The following is a 16,574-nucleotide window of genomic DNA, read 5'->3' as shown; positions in this document are numbered from 1 at the left end:
AGATTGCTCCACGTGAGTAGTTCCAAAAATTACAAAGGCTTATTTTAACAGAAAAAAAAGAAAAAGTAAAGCTAGATACTGAACCCATGCAGACACAGTACAGTTCTCTGTCTTGCCTTTTTGTGTTGCCCATTCATTTTCCATTAGATGAATGTGGTGTCTTCTAAGGCGCACAATAAATCTTGAAATAGCCACATTTATGAGAGAAAACACTTAATTGTTTCTCTTGCTTGTGCTATTACAAGAACAGCATTCACAATAAGCTACATTCATGACTTGAACATTTCTGTGCATGCATCAAGCATCTTATTCTGTTGTTTCAGGTGAGCAGATCGGCGGTAGAAACTCAGGGCTGCAACCGCAACGTGGGCAGAGTTACATTCAGCCTGGTACACCGATATGAATTTTTTCCATTCTCTTAGCTGTTAAAGTTTTAGTTAAGCCAGTCATTCCTTAAAGTGTTGCCTGTTCATTGCTGTTCAGATGAATGTGGTGTCAACTAGGGCAGATATTAATACACGAGTTGGCTGCTGAAAGGTGTTTACATCTGTGCCTTTCAAAAGTTTAATCTCATGGACATCAACATTTTAAACAATCGATGATGCATCATATACTCTGATAATGTAATCCATAAAAATGCAAAGTTTAGTGCTAATTGCATTTCATCCTGTTTATTATAAAGGGTCTATATTCACAGAAGAGTGACTGTAAATTACCCAGCATTCAAGGACTAGTGGTGTGCGAGGTGAGTTTTACTAACAGTGACGAACTTGATTTGTTTTGACTTGATTCATATTGTGCTGCTCCGTAATGATTTGTATGGTATAATGTGTTCTGTACATACATTTGAGTTCATTAAGGGTTGGCTGCTGTTTTATAACTTATAATTTTCCGCATTCATATGTTGATGCTGTGTCCAAGGGTTTCTGTGGCTTAACATTTCTTCTTGTTCTCTTCCAGATGCAGTTTTCTGTATGTGTGAATCTGCATGACATACTTTTATAAATAAAACCTTCTGTTTAATTGTATGTCTCTTGTATGTGGATGTTTTATGGTCTTTTGAAAATCTCTTTTTTTTTTCTCATGTGCATATCTTAGATTGCTTTGATCTTTTTCAATATATGATCACCACATATATAGATCATTGGGTGACACATTTCATGTCTTTTACCCATTGCATAATACATACACAAGAAAACTTATTTGAAATATCACATAAAATAGCATTGGTGTACAAAGGTCTCATAGTTTTCTCTAGTTCTGAAAAACATGAATGGAAATACACTAAGGCATAACTGGTATACGCTTAATGAATTATCAAAAAAAAAGACATATAAAGGAGATTCTGGGAGTTGATATGAGCATTTGATGTGATTAATGACTGAGCACTTGATCGTCTAAACCTAGAGCATTTCCCTGGTGTTACGTGACTCAACAGTGCTAAATGATACAGAAGACAAATCTGCCTGCATACCACAGCAATTATAAACCAGCTCAAGTGATTGCATGCTCTCTAATTTTATCTCCACAGCAAATGATTAAACCTTACATTTGTTATTTTTTATATTACATTAACAGTGCTGGGTTGTAACTGATTCCATGTAACCTGGATTATGTCATCAGATTGCAAAAGTTTAGTACTAATTAGAAAATTTTCATAGTCGGTTACTTTTAAACCTTGACGTAATATGTTTAATGCTTTTAATGATGTTGAACACAAAGAATGGAATATATTTGATTTCTCTAGTATAACAATAATCCCATTCAGATTTATAAACCAATTAGGTCATGGGCAATCCAAAAAATCTAATCTTAAATGAGTAATCTATATTACACTACTGACTACAGTTTTCATCATAATTTATAATCAGCAACAGACTACAAATTGTAAGTAGTCCACCCAGCACTGTTTCTGTTTCTTTTTGTTTCTGTATATGATTCATCTGGATATTAGACATCTAAAAATATATTTAGATGCCTTTCTCTTTGCCTAGAGGACAGTTTAGGTAAGCGGCCCAGTTAACCCCATTCTCCAAATGGCACCCGTTCAGTAGAATGACCCCAAGTAACTTTTAGTTGACGCCGACACCCCTCTCCGCTAGAGGGAGCGCGTGTCCCCGGGAATTCGGCATCAATGAAAGCAATACAAAACCCTCTGGAAGGAGAGCACAGGGAAGCTCTCCGAGGAACCACGGCATTCCTGACCAAAATAATCTAATTTATCACACATTTCACGCGCTATTCTCCGTTCTCAACATGCGGGATACAGTGAAATAAGAGGATGGACCTTTAATCGCCTTCAGCTCATGGAATATTTGCGCTGAGATTGAATATTCCTGGGATCTCCGGAGGAAGCAAAGAAAGAAAGGACGGGATTAATCAAAAAGTCAACTGGCGGGTGGAAGAGAGCAAAAGCCCTCTCTGGAGGGGCATCAGGGGCCCCTGCGCTGGATGACCCCCGTACACTTCTCCCCAGCGGTCTGCAATGGGGGAGACTAAAGTGATCTACCATCTCGACGACCAGGAAACTCCATACCTGGTCAAACTGCCCATCCCTGCGGAAAGGGTAACCCTTTTGGACCTGAAAAATGCTCTCAAGAATCCAAACTACAAGTTTTTCTTTAAATCTATGGACGATGACTTCGGGTGAGCCTGCCGTACATTCGCTTTCTTCGCACTTCTGCGTCTATTTCTCGGGTTTGTCGCACGATTTTAGCCTTGTTTGGATCGTCGATCGACTGTCCTGGTTTTCAGAGGCAGATATAATGTCTCATATTAGATGTGTTGGACACAACTGTACGTGAAAGGAGAAAATGCACGTCGTGTGTGTGCGGAGTTCAGCAGGGGTGAATGTTAGGTCCTATTCAATTTACGACGGCATCCATTTTAAGTCTGGATTACTCTCAAATATGGCTTTTGGCCTGTCGGCAGGAGCTTTGGATGCAGTTCGTTTGTTAGTTGGTGAATGGTTATTGACCACAGAGTAGGCAGTAGTTAGTATCCTTCCTTCCTTAAATCTTCTCCAGCGTCAATCTAAATTACCATGGCTGCACAAAAAAGCACTCTTGGTTTTGGGGTTCTTGGCTTATTGTGTTCAGATATGGTTCCTAAAGTATTTTCCTTATTTTCCACAAAGCACCTCCCCGTCAGTACATTTATGAGCGAGTATCACCTAAATTAAACCGTTTATCCAACACTGAGGAATTTTCCACCTCGATCCTAGAGAAGTGTAGGCTACAGTAGAATCTGTTTGAATGTGCAGTGCGCATGCGCAGTTCAGAGCCCATATGTCCCCAAAAACCGACCGTCCCCCCAAATTATAAAAAACATTTGAGGGGTGTTTAGATGGAAATTTGGATTCGTTAACGTTATTTATCATGTGGTCTTGGTCATTAGCCACAGACTATTTCTTTTTTCTTTTCTTTTTTCTTTCATTTTTCATCGTTTCCATCCTTTAAATGCCTTTTTGAGTTTCTGTGAACTCTCTGACCTCGTTCAAAAGCAGACCTTCTACTCATAATTGGATAAGTAGACCAGGGTTGCCAGATCATGGAAAACCTGGAAATATCAGGAGATTTTAATATGAGGTACAGCATGGAAGTTAGTTAGGGAATATCATTTTTTAAGCCTTGCTTAAATATGAAATTAATTTAATATTACTCCTTGTGAGTGCTTGGAAAGAGGTAAACCTGCTTGCAAGCCCATGTTTGAAATATTTAATCAGCGATATCATACATTACAGTATAATCATTACATAGATTAATTAGAATCAGGTCAGCAATATCTGTAGATTTCATATGCTCTGTATCTTCGAACTAACCCCTAGCTTGTGAATAAGTCTTGTTTGGAGCACTGGCTAGTGTTCTTGTCTTGTCTGTTGCATTAGACCCAAGAATGTTGAGTTGGAACAACTGCCGGCAGTGACTGGAATGCCCTGATGTCTTCAGCGCTGGCAGTTTTACAACCTTCCCGAGTGAAATATGTCGTAGTTTGATCTTCCCGTTCCCCTCCCTTTAACTCCCCTTCAGAAAAGTTCATTAAAAGCTTAAAGATGTTCGTCGTTGAAGGACAGGCTCAGAGCTCTCCCAAATGGAAACGAATAGCTCAATTGAATCGGTCTCTATTGAGGATTTACATGTCTGTCAATGCAACAAAGAGTCCTTTTACACATTTTTAAATGACGTTATTGGATTAGAGTGTTTGTGAATGAATGAAAGTTGTTGTTTTTTGTGTGCACATCGTAAATGGGAAGTTTATGTTGAAAACGGGCTGTATAGAATGAAGAAATAATCTGGGGTTAAAATATTAAGCATCTGTAGCATGGTTTTGAATACCACAGAAAATAATTTTGACTCGCAGTTTGTAAAGGATATTTCACATATTACAGTAATAACTATACACGAGCTTTCAAAACTTTGGGTTTAGTAAGATTTTATTTTTATGATTTAAAAAAATAAAGTAGGCTGCATGTATTTGATTTAAAATATAGTAAAATCCGTAATATTGTGAAATATTATTACAATCCAAAATAGTGTTTTTTTTCTAATTGAACATATTAAAATGGAATTTATTCCTATGAATGCAAAGTAGAATTTTCAGCATCATAACTCCAGTCTCCAGTGTCACATGATCTTCAGACATCAGTCTAATATTCTGATTTGCTGCTCAAAACATTTCTTCTTATTACTGTTAAATTGATTTGTTTTTTTTCGGATTCTTGTATCTTGAGTTACAAGTTCATAAGAACAGCATTTATCTGAAATAGAAATCTTTTGTCATTGTAAAAATCCTTTGTTACTTTCGATATATTGCATCCTTGATGAATAAATCAATTTAATAAAAAAAAAAAAAAAAAAAAAACTACTGACCCGAGTGTATATTAATAATTCAGAGCAAGCATGGAATATTGGTGCTTTTGAAAATGTAAAACATACCTGTATAGGAATCGCAATAAAAAAAACAATACAATTAAAAAGTCATGGAAATGTAATGGTCATAAAGATAGTGAAAGCTGGATTATTTTGAGCCTCGCAGGCATTTCTGTACACACATTTTTGTTGTATGTTTCACAAACTGATAGTGGAATCTAAATGATCCGTTTCAGTGTCATGTTACAGTCTTGTTGGTTGTAAATGATATGAGCTTGTACTAGTTTTACATATGAGCATTTGAACAAACAGGTCTTTTCATACACAGACTTGTGAAATTAACAAACTAGCAGTACATTTTGTCCAGCTGAAATGTCTTTGAGCTCATGAGTTTGGGATCTTATCTGCTGGAGTCTCCCTGTGTTCGGTGCTTTGTGTGTTCTGTGAGCACATGTGTGTGCATGCTTATCTGATTTATGCATTTCTGATCCAGCCCGTCCCTTCTTTCATCTAATGGCTTTGTCTCATTCACTTATTCTAATTTATTCCCAGACACTCTGGGGATCTCTTAAGCTGATCTTTCTTTTTCACGGTTCACACAGACTGCAGTTGGACAATAAGACGTCTTTTCTGATTTGTTTTCTCTCGGTTTCTTGTGTTTCTGTAGGGTGGTCAAGGAGGAAATCACAGACGACAATGCAAAACTTCCCTGTTACAACGGCCGAGTGATTTGCTGGGTGAGAGCAGAAACACACACACAAGCATCCCTGCATCTTAATTCCCCGATGCTCCTTGCATAATAGATCAGCCTTCTTTAATTCAGCCCAGTTCTCCTGAGTGCTGGCATTGCTGTGTATGTGTTTCTCAAAGAGTCTGCCAGTCATTCCTGCTTAAGGTTCACTTCGGTCAGATGCAGCTAATCAGAGACTTCGGGAAGCTGCATAAGCTTTGTTTTATGAGCGGCTCATTTATGTTTCAATGGCATGCAACTGCACATCTTTTTCATTTCTGAATGACAGCATATGCACGTACTAGCGCAATCAGATTATTATATTGCTATTTAAACACTGCAGTTTTGGGGAAAGTACAAATATCCTTCTGATATCCTCACAGTAATAAGAGTAACAGTCAGTGATCCATACAGTATTCAAGAACACGAACAATATTTGGCCCAGATACAACTATTTGTATATCTTGAATCTGAGGGTGCAAAAAAATCGAAATATTGATAAAATCGCCTTTAAATTTGTCCAAATGAATTCTGAGAAATGCACATTACTAATCAAATTTTAAGTTTTGATATATTTATGGTAGGAAATCTGCTAAATATCTTCATGGAACATGATCTTTAATTAATATTCTAATGATTTTTGGGATAAAAGAAAAATCAATCATTTTGACCCATACAATGTTTTTTTTTTGATTATTGCTAAAAATATACCCCAGAGACTTAAGACTGGTTTTGTGCTCCAGGGTTACATCATATGAAACCAAATGAATACACTAAGATCTGTTTTAAACAAGATGTTTTTGCGAAGATTTTCAGTGTATAAGTGTATAACCACTTCAGGTTAGTGTGAAGTGCAATGCATTGTTTCTGTGTGTGTTGATAGCTGGTGTCATCAGACGGCTCCCACTCAGATGGATGTTCAGTGGCAGAGAGTCAGTCCGAGCAGCCGCCGTCTCAAGAGAGAAGCCAAGGCATTGGAGACTCCAGACCCCCGTCCTTCCAGTACGCTTTTTTGCTGTGTTATACAAATGATCAGATCCAATCACAAGTTGGAAGCAAAACTCGAAATGTGGAGCATGTTCTCAGTCTTTAACTGTGTGTCCCACACAGCCCCAAGGCTGCAGGCAGCCGGCACGGTGTGGAAGATGAGACGGAGACCGATTCGGTCGTGTCACACAGGAGGGAGAGAGACCGATCGCGCAGGAAACACTCACATGAGCACTCGGGTACCTGTCAACATCCTCATTTCTGTGCATGAATTATGATGCCATGGTTTTTATAATCAGAGTTTCAAAAGTAATAATTCTTAATATTGAAAAATTGGAACACCTAAGCACAAATCTACATTAATATCAATGTTAATTCATCTAGGAGGAAGGCTGAATGGGTGCTCACGGGGCGGCCGAGGCATGGATCTGGGAGGGTATGATGTCTGTGACAGCCGTTCTTCCCTCATGAGCAGTGAACTAGAATCAAGCAGCTGTTTTGACTCGGATGACGGCTCCACCAGCCGGTGAGTCTCACAGCATTTGTTCATTTCCAAACCACTGCGCTCGATATGATTACAATCATGGATGTGATTACACGGCGAGCCCCAATGGTTTAGTAAGGTTTTACAGAGCTCTGACTTGAGCAGTTTGATAGGCAGATGTGGGTAATCATAGTTTGTAGAGGTTTGAAAATCGTTTAAAGTAAATGTAGATTAATGTTATCAATATGGATGGGAATCTTATTTTGATAGGGTTAAAGTTTGTTTTCACAATGGCATTCTGGGGACTGAAAATGCATATTTTTGAAAACGGGTTTCAAAGTGCAAGTTTTTGAAAAACGCCACCGTGAAATCTTTGAAAACAGTGATGTCATGTGCTTGTGTAGTATTTTTAAGGTATGTAGACATTAGCAGTACGTGTCAATGTTAAAGGCAAGTGCGAACAAACATACACAACAATGGCGGAGTACATGATACTGTTGTTCCTGCTCAAGAGTTTGCTAACGCTTCTTTATGCAAAGTGTGGATTTACTTCACCAAAATTACAACTAACAGTGGAGACGCATCATATACAACATATAGTCGTCACTTCCCTAAAGGTAACAGCGCCAACTACTGGCCTGGCATACGTAATACAGCGTTTTTGGCTGTTTTCGTGGATGGGTAAATGCAAATGGTTTTGAAAACGATGTTGTGTATACGTGAAATTTTTTCAGAATGCAAGGGAAAACATTTCAGTTAAAATAAAAAAAGATTAGGAAATGCAATTTTTTTTAAATGTTGAGTATTGAGTAGAGCTGCACAATAATGTTTAATCATGATTAATGTGCGCTAAATTATGATCAGTTATTGTTTTTATACATTTGATCAAAATTATTGCACTTTTTCATAAGCACATTTCAAGTGAAAGTCTACTCGCATGCTTTGCTTGCTGATTTAGTCACAGCAAACAGCACAAATGACCTCATGACAGAAAACTGACTGGCTGTAGAGCTGAATATCTCAGTGGAGATCGCTAAACTCCAACTTGCATGTCTGTCTGTGGTTTCATCTTATCAGCGGGTTTTCAGTAATGTAGAGAGAGCATGTGCACGTGGTTGCCAGGTTGGGAAGAAACCCACAGGGAAGAAAATGTATTTAAGAGAAAAGTTCTGATTGTGGGACTTTATTTAAAATACAATTGATCACACAGCCCTAATTTCTTTTGATATTTGGTATTGGTTTAGTATTTTTGTAGAGTATTTAGTAGCTGCTCCCTGAAAAGTATTAAAAGTCTTTACATGGAATCAGAAGCTGACTCAGAGCTGTTAAAGTTTTCCAGAAATTCAGTCATCACTTACTCACTGTAATGCCGTTCCAACCCTGTATGACTTTTGTTAATCTTCTATATTTTTTATGAATTCTGAGAGATTTATATCTCTCAGCTGAAAACACACGACTGCATAATTAAATAGTTTTTTCATAAATGAATTATTCCGAGACAGAAGTCTCTCTGGTTTCAGTAAAAGTGTGTTCAAAGATAACTGATAGTGATGACATGAGGGTGACCGAATTTTCACTTTTAGATGAACTATCCGTATAAAGTCTTTCTGATTCCTTTTCATAGTGATCAGTAATGTTTCACATTGCCTGTGACTCAAATTGAAATGGGAAGCTCATGTAATCACCATATCGTGACCTCCGTTCTGCAGTTTTAGCAGTGTTACAGAGCAAAGCGGCTCAACCAGGCTAATGAGACGACACCGCCGACGGAGACGCAGACCCAAAGCCCAGCAAATGGAGAGGGTGAGACAGCAGGGACAGCTCTTGAGTATCTAATACGATATATAAAACATACTGTATTTAAAACAATCTTTGTCTTGCTTTCTTCAGTCTTCGTCTTTCAGTAGCATCACTGACTCTACTATGTCTCTGAATATCATCACTGTCACTTTAAATATGGGTGAGTCTGCATTATATTAAACTCTGATTAGATGAAGTACAACCTTGAGTGCTTTAAGACCTTTAAATAAAATAAAAAATATTAAGGGCATATAATTTATTTTCTTTTCTCCCTTGAAGACCCTGATTTTTAATCTAAGGATGATATTACAGATGTGCAAAGCTAAAGTAATGTCACTCCCTGTACTTTATTCAGAGAAGTATAACTTCCTGGGCATCAGTATCGTGGGTCAGAGTAACGAGCGCGGTGATGGAGGCATCTACATCGGCTCTATAATGAAGGGTGGAGCGGTGGCGGCCGATGGGCGGATCGAGCCCGGGGACATGCTGCTGCAGGTGAGGGCCGGAGGAAGACGTGTTCAGGATAGGAGTCTGATTCAGAGGCTGGTTGTTTCAGTTTCAGGTTTCTGTTTCTTCTCACAGGTGAATGACATCAACTTCGAGAACATGTGCAACGATGATGCTGTGCGAGTGCTGAGGGAGATCGTGCATAAGCCTGGGTGAGTCACATTACAAAATAATCATGTTTTATGGGACCTGGTAAGCTTATTCATTTTTTTTGTCCTTCTGATTTTTTTATTTTTGCAGACCCGTGTCGCTTACTGTTGCCAAATGCTGGGACCCAAACCCGAACGGTTGCTTTGCTTTGCCAAGGAGTGAGTGTTCATTTTTAATATTTTCCCTCTCACACACTCATTTACACATAAGATGCACGACCATCAGAAGAGACCTTTTTTTTAATTATTATTATTACTACATACTAATGTCGCAAAAGTTTACTTTTTAGAAAATTTCTTCTGAGAAACAAATAAAAAAAAAAAAATTGTATTAGGTTTCCAGAAACATAGGAAGCAGCACAACTGTTAATAATAAATGTTCCTTGAGCAGCAAACCATCATATTAGAATGATTTCTGAAGATCATGTGACACTGAAGACTGGAGAAATGATGCTGAAAATACAGCTTTGCATCGCAGGAATAAATTACATTTTAAAATGCATTCAAATAGAAAAGCTGTGTTTATTGTATTTTTTATTTAAATAAATGCAGCCTCGGTGAGCATTAGAGGCCATTTTTCAAAAACAGTAAATCTGACTGACCCCAAACTTTTGTAAAGTATTGTGCACATCTTTTGAAATCATATGATTTTATCTTTCACTGATAAGCTCTCAAATTTCATTTGCATTTTTACACATTTTACACCGTATAATAGATTTGACCAATTACTTGTAAAGTCCTCCTAAGAAGTTGTTTTATTGTTCAACCAGAAGTGTTGTTCTGCCATTACAATGTACTGTGGTGGTTTGAACAGCAGGGTTTAGTTAGTTCTCTGTCAGACTCACCCGTTCTGTCCAGATTTGTTGAGCACTGGTTGTCTTCTGTCCCAGGTGAGCCCATCCGACCCATTGACCCTGCAGCCTGGGTGTCCCATACGGCGGCCATGACGGGCGTCTATCCTCCCTACGGCTTGAGTCCCTCCATGAGCACCGTCACCTCCACCAGCTCTTCCGTCTCCAGCTCCATCCCAGAGACTGAGAGTGAGACATCTGCTCTTCACTCTTTATATTTCTTTGCAAAAGCTAGATTTTGACCCCTACATTTTGTTGTTATAAGCATGAATGATCCCTTAAATCCTGTGTATTGTTGAGGAAAGGTGTTCCATTTCTTAATCAATCAGACTTACTAGTTGACCTAACGATTGACAAAATGGGTGAAAAAAATCTAATAAGAATCCCATTGATTTATGACTTGAGTCATATCTAGACACTTGTGTGTGGAGCGTGGGAGGTCCTGGTTTCTGGCCGCCAGGCAGATGCTTTGTGTTTTGTGCTCTTGTTAACTGTGTGTTGTTGTTCTCGCAGGATTTGATGACTACCACCTGTCTGTCCACAGTGACATGGCAACAGTTGCAAAAGCAATGGCCTGTCCAGACTCAGGCCTGGAAGTTCGAGACCGAATGTGGCTGAAGATCACTATAGCCAGTGCTTTCATAGGTCAAGACCCACTTTATAGTGCTTACAATTAGTGTTTTTAATCAATTTATTCGCTGATCTTCTTCATTTTACCTGGATATTAACTAAAAGTCAGCATGAAACTGAAACTTTGATTGATTTGTCTATTTGTAACATTTATCCGAGTGAAAAAATGAAGAATGAGAGAAAATGTTGGATGGGATTTGTTTTTGTCCATCAAGAATTGATTGGATATTTTGATCTTGTAATGTTAAATCAACTTTATCTTGCAGTAAAATGACAAACGTCTCTTGTGATGTATGCCAGACTTTTCCAATATCTTACAGTTGTCTGTTTATACCCCATCCCTCTATAACTGACTGCAAGCTCCCATTCACTTTTAGTGCAGCACCCATATCTCATAATCCAGTCCCATGGATCGAACCAAGTCCCCGTCCTGCACTTTTCTGATCACTTCTATCATTTGTTACACTCTGAAAATTAGCTTCACAATAGGGCAGAAAAATAAACACATTCATCAACCATTGTCATTTTAAAATAAGTATTAGCAGACTGCCTCAAGGAGCTGTTATGTATAATTGGTGCATATGTTGTCTTACAGGCTCTGATGTGGTTGACTGGCTGTTTCATCACGTGGAGGGGTTTGCAGATCGCCGTGAAGCACGGAAGTACGCCAGCAACCTGTTGAAAGCTGGCTTCATCCGCCACACGGTCAACAAAATCACCTTCTCAGAGCAGTGCTACTACATCTTTGGAGATCTCTCTGGCAGTAAGTGCTTTCACTTCCACAGATCAGCCACAGATGAGAGTTTTGTCAAAAAGTGGTCCTGTGGTTTGAATGTGCGACATGTGACTTGCCATTTGAGAGCTATGGCTTTACATTTCAATCCTCTCACAAAACCATCATATGGTTCATCTTTTTATTTTGTTCTGTCAAATATTTCTTGTAGTTTTTATCATATTTAGTCTTTCTGTCCAGTTTTTGGTTTAGTCAAGTTGTAGGTGACCAAATGTCTGTGAAGTTTATTCTAGTTTTAGTTGATTAAAACTTATAATCATGATATGATTGCACAATTGTTTAATTGTTAAACTAAATCAGTTATTTTATTCAAAATTGTAATTGCGATTACTGATCATGATCGTTCTCATTTGAGAAATGCATACACATGGTTTATTTGACCTCATCTAGTTCCTGAATTATTATATTATTAATATAAACACTTATTATGAAAACTGTTAAAACTAAAAATCTTCTCTCAAAAGCTAAAACCGATTTCTAATATTAATTCCAAATTATGTTCATGCCTATCTGTTAAAACCAAAAAAAAATTATTTTGCTTTTTTTTAAGATCATTATTTGGTGTAACAGAATATGTTGACATGCTTTAATGTTCAAAAAACACATTATTTTTCAAAATACTGTACATTATTGTAGGTCCTCTATGCCCCGCCTCTATCAAACATGTATTTTTCTACAAAGTCCCTCCTTCTGACAAGCACAGTCTGCTCTGATTGGTCAGCTGACCCAGTGGATTGTGATTGGCCGAACACCGCAAACATGCGTCAGAAATGTAACGCCCCTTTCCATAATAGCGAGCTTCATCTTTCAAAATAAATGTAAAGACAGTTAATAATGTCCTTAGTTTTACTACTCTCTTAGTTTTTACTACTCTCTTACACACACGCAATGCGCAAAACTCCACATTTGAACATTCAATACCAAATACTTAAAACTAATAACAAAACATACTTGCAGTAACTGATTCAGAAGCGCCATATTGTCAGAATGACCTCCTCTCCTAAGTTCATGAAACAGTCATCCATAAAATGCGTTGCTGTTCGGTAGTAAGTTATCTTAAAGATTCCTACTGTAAATGCATCTTTCAGAAGGCCAAATAAAGTGCTTTTGCTTTCTAGATACACACAGCATCTCCCTGACATGACTGCTTCAACACTAACTACGGTTACTGAAACCAGATATTCTTTCTTTTGCGAGAAAATTTAGAAAATTTGAGCGGCATTACACAAATATTTCCACATAGTGATGTAGACGTGTGGGGGCGGGTTAGAATGAGCCATTTCAGGGGGGCATGGCAGAGTCTTAACTTTGATAAAGAATATCTATTTGGATTTGAGACTTTAGTCATTGCAACTTTACAGATCTGCATTATGCACCAAGAGCCTATAACACTCCAAAGAGAAAGGAAAACTTGAAATCACATCATATGACCCCTTTAACAGAGAAGCTCTGAGAGGGGAGTTTAAACTCTTGACATCTGTCAAGTCCAAGCATGAAAACCTGTTGAAGTTTATTTGGTTTAAGAAAGTGTTAACATCATTTTTTTTTTCAACAATAATGCAAGTAAGAGTTTTTAAATGATGTTATTGTTATTTCAACTTAAACAGTCATCAACAAATATTTGGGTTGTACATTCAGTTTTACATTATGCTGACACACTGTGTTGTGTTGTAGACATGGCCCATCTTTCACTGCATGAACATGATGGATCCAGCGGGGCGTCTGATCAGGACACCCTCGCTCCACTGCTTCACCCTGCTGAAGCTCCCTGGCCCACGGCGTTCCCTTACCAGTACCCTCCGGCCCACTCTCTCCCGGATGCAGCTCACAGCTTCTCTGAAGCGGGTGGAGGCAGCGCAGGCAGCCAGCACAGCGAAGGTGAGGCACCTCAAATCACGCTGCTAACGATCTCAAACAGCGGCTCGCTCACGCTAGCGTTACTCTCCGTAGGGAGCAGCGGCTCAAACTGCAGCTGGAGCCGGACTGAGGGGAAAACCGCAGCTGGAGACTTCAGGTTAGGAGGAGGAAGCGAAATAGGAGACACACACGAGTTTGACTTCCGCAGAGACAGAGCCCCCAGCGAGGGCAGCGTGCGCAGCTCACGATCTCACAGCTACAGCCTGAAGCAGGGGTCAGCACGAGCCAGCCCGGGGTCACCGTCCGGCCGCCCCCTCGCCAGCATCCCCCCCGAACTCACAGGCTCCCGACGCTCCTGCAACACAGCCAACGGGGAGTTCTTCGTCGACATCATGTGACTGTTGCGAGCAGAAGTACCCAAACTATTTTTTGCCTTATAAAAAGTGGCCTACTAGTGCAGCAGATTAGAATTAGGATTAGTGCTGACCTGAAATCCAGTCGCTTGTGAGCCCCAACATCTCTTAGGTCTTAGAAATGAGTCTACTAAAGCATAAGCAAACCGTTCATGCTTAAAATAACAGATTAGGATGTTTTACTAAATGTACAAAATCACCTCAGATTAGTTGGGAAATTTGCTGTTGAAGAAAATGGAACTATTTCTTCTTATGGACAAAAAACGAGAGAAATAGCAATAATTGAATGGGATTTAGTTACAAGACTATATGGGTGTGAAGATTCAAGGTGAATGTAGTCCAACCAAGGACGTAAATGTCAGATTTCAACATTTCTGTTGCCTTGTTTTAGTGCATATTTGGAGGTTCTTAACTTTTTTTTGTTTGCCCTTTTTAGATTTTTTACTCTCAGTAAATGTCTCATGCAGATATTTCATCATTCATGGAAGAATATATTTTTCAGTGTTTGTCAGCAATATTGTATTGGGAGAATTTTTGAAGTACCATGTTAAGGAGAATTCTTTTTTTAATTTATAAATATAGTTTTATTGTGACATGCTTGGAGTACACTTGTGTCTGTGTGTGTTTTATGGCTTCAGCTTGTGGAATGTAAAGGTTCTCGTCTTCATCTGGAATCCAGATGTTTCTGGGTTTATGTCTCTGTCCACATCTGCTTCCATTGTTCATCGGCTAATGTTCACCAACCGTTTTAAAAGCTTGAGAAGGTCATCTCTCAAGAATTTAATGGTAGTATTGGTATTATTTTGGGACCGTTTGTTACTGCAGGCTAATATGCAGTGTTTTCTGGATAACATGAAGTTACAGGTGTTTAGATGAGTAAATGAATTTAATATATTCATTTTCTCCATTAACGCCGCCACACTAGTGATCTTTATCTAATTATGCAGTGTTAGGATTGCAAATTAGATTGGAAGGGAGAAGAAAAAAATTGTTTTTGGCAACCAAATTGTCATAAATTAATTTAAAAGCTAGTCAAATTAGAATGACACCAACAAAGGCATGACCTCATTCTTGAAAACCAGTAACAAAGCTAATACAAACTCTGCTACATTGAATTCAGATTCACACGCAACAAGTTTGAACTCGATTTTTGTGAACAACAATGTGTTTTGTGCAGTTATCAACAGAATTAAACCTTAAAAATTGAGGAGACAGTTAGGGACCAAACACTTACTATGTTGGTGTTGCTTGATAAATATTTATTTTTACAAATATTTAATCACTCCTAGAGTTTTCATTCATGGGTCAAATCCCACTTCTCTATTAATTTTCATTTTTAAAATTAAGTTTGACCTAATCTGAAATGAAAGTAGGTTTTGTCTTTTGACATTTGCTCTAATATAAATATGTATGGATGGACCGGTATGGACCCATATTATCTCGCGTATTTCTATCTATTAACTATTGACATAAAAATACGCGGACATTTGAGTTGGAATTATTATTATTTTATATTTCAGGAAAAATAATCGTACTAGCACAAAGACTGCATCCCAAAATTTTTGCCCAATAGACGAGAAGAATGTGCCAACCTGGGGAAAAAGGAAATTATTTTTTAAAAAACTAGAAAGTAAAAAACTACTAAATGAAGGTACGTCAAAATACTACGGACAGATAGCAACAGAAAGGACACGGGAAATAATCACAGAATCATGTCAACCTCTGATCCAAATGTAAGAACTGAAATAATATACAGATAAATAACATCTAAATCAGAAACCGCATAAGAACAGCCTTAGAGGAGCATGTGAAGAGGTTTCTAATGGCCAACTGATGAAGAGATGCTTCTGTATCAGCAAATCCTATTATATTGCATCTACAGGTAGGCCTATATGTGTTTCCTCAAAGCTTTCGATCATTCAAGCTCAGCTTTAATCAAACACCTTTCACACCTAATCACTTCTTGCTGATAAAGCCATCTGAAAATGGAAACTTGACGAGCACAAATGAGGCCGAGTGAGATATTGGGCAGACAGCAACAGTGAGGACACAGTGCAGGTGATTCAAATGGAAACCTTGAATCATTTTAACCTCTAATCCAAAATAAAAATTATTTGCAAACAACAAACAGATCAAGCTCCAGGACGGAAATCACGGTTGTGTACTTCACCTGAGCCAAACAAGTCAACGTGTACCGTGTTACTTGGGGCAGAACAACCAAACCTTTAATTTTGTAGTGAGAAAGAAACAGCTACAAATGATCAAAAAAAAGTAGAGAACCCCTGATCTAAACTGTGTTGGTGTTTGACCACAGAGAGGCAATGTGACACATCAAATGAAATGGCCAAATATTGTACCACACCAGCTCTGGTTTACTGCTGGCCTTATACAGCTCTATCCACTATTTATTACCCTCTTGGAATAGCTGACTTTATTCTGTTTTGTATCACAGTCAGATTTAGCTGTCCATTTGTCCGAGCTGGTTCGCTATACATCAATACAGAT

At 38.4% G+C, this 16,574-nt stretch overlaps 1 protein-coding gene and 1 non-coding gene across 2 annotated transcripts; both read left to right on the top strand.

Moving 5' to 3' along the window:
- The first annotated feature begins 113 nt into the window (after positions 1–113).
- LOC127940146 (small nucleolar RNA SNORA13) lies at positions 114–252 on the top strand. The gene has a single exon (XR_008148945.1). It is a non-coding gene; the product is annotated as a small nucleolar RNA SNORA13 (small nucleolar RNA).
- A 1,829-nt stretch (positions 253–2,081) lies between these two features.
- Positions 2,082–14,675, top strand: LOC128025284 (segment polarity protein dishevelled homolog DVL-3). The gene is made up of 15 exons (XM_052611492.1): positions 2,082–2,646; positions 5,536–5,605; positions 6,482–6,600; positions 6,709–6,824; positions 6,970–7,111; positions 8,779–8,872; positions 8,960–9,029; positions 9,225–9,364; positions 9,452–9,528; positions 9,617–9,684; positions 10,416–10,565; positions 10,890–11,021; positions 11,602–11,769; positions 13,474–13,677; positions 13,750–14,675. Exons 1-15 carry the CDS (start codon positions 2,486–2,488, stop codon positions 14,052–14,054), a joined length of 2,016 nt encoding a protein of 671 aa, XP_052467452.1. The 5' UTR covers positions 2,082–2,485; the 3' UTR covers positions 14,055–14,675.
- Positions 14,676–16,574: the final 1,899 nt, after the last annotated feature.

Source organism: Carassius gibelio, chromosome A2 (genome assembly GCF_023724105.1).
Source record: "Carassius gibelio isolate Cgi1373 ecotype wild population from Czech Republic chromosome A2, carGib1.2-hapl.c, whole genome shotgun sequence".
Classification (NCBI taxonomy): domain Eukaryota; kingdom Metazoa; phylum Chordata; class Actinopteri; order Cypriniformes; family Cyprinidae; genus Carassius; species Carassius gibelio.
Note: the sequence above shows the minus strand (reverse complement) of the source record. Positions and strands in the feature narration are given on the sequence as shown.